The following is a 6685-nucleotide window of genomic DNA, read 5'->3' as shown; positions in this document are numbered from 1 at the left end:
TCAAAACAAAGAGGGCAAGAAAGAATATTTGTTAATATTTTCATTTGAGGTTGTAAAGAGGTTATTTCAAGTTTATATTTTTGCTTGCATCTAATTAAAAGAAGCAATTGGAAAAAAACTGCAAAGTTAAATATAGTCTTGATCCATTAGATTGACAATCAATCAGCAAACTTGAGGCTTGATAACCTGAGAGAGATTTAATAAGAATCAATTAAAAAACAACTTGTTATAAAATGGCAGCTGGAAAATTTCCCCTTAATCCAAAGAAATAATAAGAAACCAATATGGAACCAAAGGTTGGAACTGCCTGGGTCCATTTGTACAGGAGAGATTAATGAATGATTTTTCTCTCTAGCAATGTAGACTTGTAATTAAGGTTGCTTTTATGAGTGTTTTTCTTTTATAAAAAACTTGAAGCCAGGGACATGATTAGGTATAGCTATAGTTACATGCAAATGAATCCTATATTTGATTAGCAGGGGCAATATGTCAACAGAGTACATTTTCAATTCTGAGACAAGATGTACAAATCATGATACAAAATGATCATGATGCAAACAAATCGTGATTTCTAAATAATGCCAAATAATTATATTTGTGTCAAAATTGCTAAGTGATATGAAATTCAGGTTTCTTTGAGAACCTTGGAAGTCTAGAGAGCTGGATTAATGTCAAGTGCTTACTGGTCTTTCATGCTGTAGAATTGACGACTTCCCAGGTTCATATTCAAAAATACTCTTGGCTCGGAACGAAATTTTCTTGTGTCCACTTTTCTGTCTGGAGGATCCCAGTCATGCCTAGAAATAAACAACAAATTCCATGTTGAAATAATTCTCCATGCTCAAAGCAGCTGCATAAAACCAATCACTATCTGTTTTCAAAGTTAATTTTACTATAGATTAAAAAGAAATTCTCAGGATTAGAAAGTTAATCTGCAAACAATACCATATTGTGTTCCATTGTATGTAGATGATTTAAAGAAAGCCATTTCTTTTATTTCTTATTATATTTTCCTCTATTTTTATCCCCTACAATGACTCTCTTCCTGTTGGCTCAAATACTCACACAGGGGGTTTGTAATCATACAGCCAGTGACCTGCTAGTAAGTAAGCCCTTGGGTCACAGATGACAGTTGTGCAGGCTTGTGTTTGGACTAAGTGGCAGATTTGCTCCCATGAGCTAAGTGAGCTTATCCAACCCTCTGTCACCAGGTATCCTTGATCCAAAGTGACAAGGAGTAATGCAAACACCGTGTTTGATCTTGTTTATCTTACAAGTGGCATCATAGTTGGCCTGCGAAAAGCACGAAAGCATCACTTCGTTTGCCATCCAACGGAACAGCTGTATGCCTCTGAGTGCCTCCTTTAAAAGCCAGACTCACACCTATCTCATTGCATAGGAGATGTTGGCATAAGCTCCTTTCTATGAATTCTTTCAAGGGGCTGTGGAGGAGGGACTGAGAAAGTAAAGCTTTTCCAGGTACCTGGGGCTAAAGAACATTTCCTTCGAGAGGATCATTTTTGAGGAAGAAGGATTTTCTAACAATAGATGAAGGCAATTTTGACTCAATGGAATGACATGATGACTCTTTGGCACATCAGAAATTACAATGCTCTAAGAGATGAGAATTAGGGGCAAGTTCTGGTTTTCTGGTAAACTGATGGATGATATTTAACAGAGGAGTTTTGAGCACTGCATGAGACAAGATCTATAAAAACCATTTGGGAATGTTAAAGGCATTATCGTATTTCTAATAAGAGATGTATTTTTACAAAATACATTGGACAAATAAGATATTTAAGTCTGAGTTAATTTTGTTTTTTATGGCAGAGATGTCACTTTGTGTCTAGACAATTATTTGGCAACTGTAAAGTATCATACTTTCTAATCATAGAATTCATCATGAGGGGATTGATATTAAAATGACACACGTGATATGTGCCTACTTCCATGGTATCTTGTATCCTCTATTGCATCAGATACTCTCAATGGAAATATGATATTTATGGGATGGGTATGATAGATATTAATAACTAGTATTAATACTGAATAATTTTATATCTTTATTAGTTGGTAGTTTAGTATGAGTTTTGGACTTACTAGCTGGATGAGTTGAGCCAGTTACTAAACCACAGCTTTCTTTCTCCCTAAAATGAGTTTAAAATAAGATATATCTCATTGGGCTATTCTCAGAATTAAAATGATAGGATACAGAAAGTACTTAGTCTAGATTTGGCCTCATTAGTGAGCTTTATAAGTAGGCTCATTAGTCATAAGCCTAATAAAAATTAGTATAAAAGTATATTTGTAATTTTTAAATTTTCATGTAAATAGGTTATATAAAAATAATTCACTGGGGGAAATGAAACATATCTCAAAAAAAGTAAGTGGTTATGAATCATAGATAGACACTACAAATACCTTATTTATGATTTATGAATAATCTTCTCTATTTTCAAAAAGACACTTTTGCATATCAGAGGGGAAATATTAATTATTAATAGATCTAACATCTAACATTTCAAATTGAAGGAATCTGAAAATTAATGACATAGTCTATGCCTTGTTATACCAAAGGGAGACCCTGTCAATTATTTTGAGTAACTTATCTTCTTCTATGAACTTATTTCTTAAAAAGTAGAGCTTGTGCCCCTGCAGCTTCAAGTCTAACTTAGATCATGACAAAATATGAACCATGAAAGTGCTTGCTCCTGTCTCAGGTGGGGAGGCCCATTTGGCTCACGTACTGACAATAAGCTTATGTAGAATCTCTCTCTGGGTAAGGGAAGCACTAATTCTTCTACTGACTGTCATGCAGACTTATTCTTATCCTAAAGGAAACAAAGGCAACTTTTGGGCAAAATGCCTTACTTTTCCGTTGAAGACCGATATCTGGGTTGAAGTGGAGGAACTGGAGGAGGAACATGTGGGGGCGGGACCGGGGAGGAGGCATCCTTAAAGACATCTGGGCCGTTGTCAGAGTGACTTTTGGACAGGGGTCTGTAGGTCTGGGTCTTCGCTGCAGGATGTGACTGAGCACTATAGGGTGAGTTGTATAGGCCTATCAAGAGGCAACATGACAAGCAAAACAGAAGGAAGGAACATTTTAAAAGCGCAATAAATAGCCAGTGGTTATACCAAAATAAGCCTATTTTTGATGCATGCAAAAGATAGTCTGTTCTTTGAAATTTATTACCATTATCAATTTACTAATCATTAATATATTATTCATTATTAATATATTCCATACACATGCATTGATTGCAGTAAATCTTCATCAATTATTTTGGAATTAGTAATAATTCAGACTGGTAGTAGGAATAAGCTTACAGGTACTCAGCATTATTCGCCTGGATAATATTAACTAATAACATAGTTATGGTTTCAGAGGAAGATTAAAAGTACTTAGCAGAACGGTTTCCAATTATGTCCTATTACTTTAATATCTCTGACTTACATTTGATTATTGACATGTAAATTGCAATCAAACAAAATATTGGGTAAGTTGTATATGTGCTATGCAAAACTAAGGAAACACACACCCTCACTAAACTTATCAGGCATCTGGGGAAATGACACAAGCAGAATTAGGATTGGAAATTATTTGCAACATATGATCAAGACCAAATGAGGAAAGCATATATTAGAAATTAAGAGATTTTGGAAGATGGTGATTGGTCAGGGAAGGTATGGAATAGATGGGGTTAGCGTGGACTGTGAAGGTTTAGTCTGGGAAAGAGAGTAGCACACACAGGTGACACAGGGAAAAGAAAGAGGCAGAAAGTGCATGACTTCAACTCCTGATGCAGGATTAGTAGAAGGGGAAAGGGCTAGTTGTAGTTACTTTGTCTACTGATTAAATGCTAAAACTCTCTAAAGGACTTTACAAGGTTATACGTAACAACTCTTCAAATTTACCGATGACTCATGGATACAAACTTCAATACTAAAAAATTATAAAATTCTGGATTGCCCACAACCCCAATCTTTTTGAATTAAATCTGTTTTCACTCATTGTTTCTCCTGAAGGTCCACACACATCACATGACAAAAAAGAGACAATGACTGCACTTCATGTCTTGCCTCAATTCTACAGACTTTGATCTTAGAGCTAAACACAGGCAGTGAGCTGGGGGTACCTACCACCAGGATTAAAAACACCTTAGTGGGCCTCCTGCTGTCATGTAGAGGAGTGAGGAAAACCAGAGGTCTTGCAACTTGCTTACTTGTTCTACTTGCTCCCTCCCCTCCCAAACATTTATTTTTTGAGAAAGGTTAAAGTATCTCTGGCAGTTCAAGGGCCTAAGTGTTGGTCTTTTGGTGTCGGGATGGAGAGAAGCTCATGCGGTTCTGAGGAGAGGCTGGCAAGGGACCCCTAAGTGAGGCTGCAGCTGCTCAAGGGAAAGCGAGCAGTCTGAGTCTGGGGGAGCCTGCTCTAAAGAAAGAAAAAACTGACGCTGGGTCACAGTTCCGAGCCTGGGGCTGGGCAGTTAGCAGCCCCGCGTGGGACCCTCTGATGTGACACATAGGAGGAAACGATAATGGAAAGTTCTTTTTAGGGGGCCCTCACTCAGCCTGCAATGCACTCAAAAACACACCGAATTGCCCAGATTGAAGTCATTCCATTATGATCATTAGCAACTGGGTCAGAAAAGAGGGACTTTAAAAACTCCAACAATGAATGGTGGTATTTTGGAGTGAAAGCATGGACAAGTCACAGAATTCATCATTTGACTTGGTTTTTTTTTTTGTGTGTGTGAAGTGTCTGAAAGATCTTATGCAACTGTAATCAGTCTATTGATTAAAGGAGACCTTTATCATATTTTGTACCCCATGACAATATGTACTTTCACAGCTGTCCTTCGCTCTGGTTAAACATTCCTGAAGTGGGGAGCAAACTAACAGTGGGAATGAAGGAGATACAAGATTGTTAGTTCTCATTTCCAAGAGAAAAGCTCAATCCTTTCGTCATGCATGCCGGGAGAAAGGAAAAAGCATCCCCCTGAAAACATGTGCTCAGAGTGACAAAAAAGTGACCGCAAAGTTCTTCCAAGCATTACAGAGCATCCAATGGTCATTGCAAGCAAGGAAACCCATCCTACCTGCATTATAGGTATAAGGAGTATTATACATGTCTGTGTCATCATCTAGAAAATGAAACATAAATATTTTGGTAACAGATTCAGTCACCATAACAAGGCACAACAAGACAGCAGAATTTGGAGAAACAACAGAAATTTGTTAGAAAACAATGTTTTTGCCCTGTTCATAGTACTGTTTTTAAATTTCCAAATGTTACTTTTTTTTCTGGACTTTGCGCTTTGCCCTCTCTTGTCTGCATCCTATTTGCTTTGTGGTTCTCTTCATAGCATATGAGGTCTGTCCCTTAGCCCTACTTCCCCAGGCAACTGTCTCTTCTGGATCATTAATTTATTTTTGTAGGTGCTTAAAAGATCTCCTTTCAACTCTGTGAGATCTACCTATGCCCACTTTTGATAAGGAGCAGTCATGTGTGGACAGAGGAATAATGGGTCTGAGTGAGCTGACAAAACGCCACACAGGGCCTCCCCGGTGGCGCAGCGGTTGAGCGCTGGGTTGCGAGCTGCCGCAGCCTCTGCGCGCCGGTCAATCCCCGGCTGCTCCCGACCGGAGGAGGGTCCACATGGCGCGCAGCCTCTGCCGCCCGCTGCTCCCTCAGAGTGTACTTCAGTCCTGCCTGCTCTGCTCCCCGCTCTGGCTCTGGTGAATTCTCTCACCCTCCCACGCTTCTGACTGTACCCAGTGCATGTATAACAAACAACAAACAAATAAAAATAAATAAAACATGCCTCTATAAAAAAAAAAAAAAACGCACGACAGATTGTCAATAGCGGAGGCCAGGGACAAGACCACGCACCTGGTGCTCCTCCAAGATCCCTCAAACAAGCTTCTCAGAACCTCAGAGGTGAGGCAGGAGTACAGGTCTGTGATTTGAGGGTAGTAAAAGGAGAAGAGGAGGAATATTGACAGGAAAGAGGGAAGGCTGTGAAGTTTGCCAAGGTCTTGACATTTTGTGTGAACAAAAACTGTATAAATGACAAGTGTACAATACATCCTTCAACCTACAAAGACTTGATTACAAAACGGAACATACTTACCAGGCTTGTGCACCATGTGAATTTGCTTAAACATTGTCTTATACCAGTCCTTCGGTCTGTCAACTGTCTATAAAAGAGAAGTTCCGATGGTTACAAAAATTGGTTCCAACATCACTCCTCTTTCTATGTTTTATCTTTTTTTAAAGATTTATTTATTTATACAAGAACTGGGGTACAGGCCAGAGGCGCAGGAGGGTGAAAGAATTCACCAGAGACAGAGCAGGGAACAGAACAGACAGATGACCGAAGACACTGCTGAGGGGAGTAGCTGAGGAGAGCAGCGGGAGACACAGGAGAGGTCTGCCGCACCATGTGTATATCTCCCTGACTGGCTGGGAATCAAACCCTGTGCTGCAGAGGCTGCAGACAGATTCACAGAGCTGCACTCAACCTGCTGCACCACCGGGGAGGCCTGTTTTATCTTTTTAAATAGTGGATTTCTGTTCTGTGATACATTTTCTGATCTCTTATTATTCCATAATGACAGTATAGGTAATTTATTCAGTTTCTATGTAGTTTATGAATATTACCCCTTATTTGAGTGAAGA

The 6685-nt window shown here is 39.0% G+C and overlaps 1 protein-coding gene across 1 annotated transcript; it reads right to left on the bottom strand.

The window, feature by feature from the left end:
* Positions 1–147: 147 nt before the first annotated feature.
* On the bottom strand, positions 148–6204 carry LOC119254046 (sorbin and SH3 domain-containing protein 2-like; the record flags this gene model as incomplete). The annotated part of the gene is given in 6 exon segments (XM_037521228.2): positions 148–186; positions 684–736; positions 739–797; positions 2872–3061; positions 5103–5147; positions 6138–6204. Coding segments are annotated over 6 exon segments (438 nt in total), but the record flags the coding sequence as incomplete, so codon positions are not given.
* Between the last annotated feature and the right edge of the window lie 481 nt (positions 6205–6685).

The sequence above is a fragment of the Talpa occidentalis genome, unplaced genomic scaffold (assembly GCF_014898055.3).
Source record: "Talpa occidentalis isolate TD23 unplaced genomic scaffold, MPIMG_talOcc4v2.1 talOcc4.2720, whole genome shotgun sequence".
Classification (NCBI taxonomy): domain Eukaryota; kingdom Metazoa; phylum Chordata; class Mammalia; order Eulipotyphla; family Talpidae; genus Talpa; species Talpa occidentalis.
The sequence above is the reverse complement of the archived record's forward strand: the minus strand, read 5'-3'. Positions and strand labels throughout refer to the sequence as shown.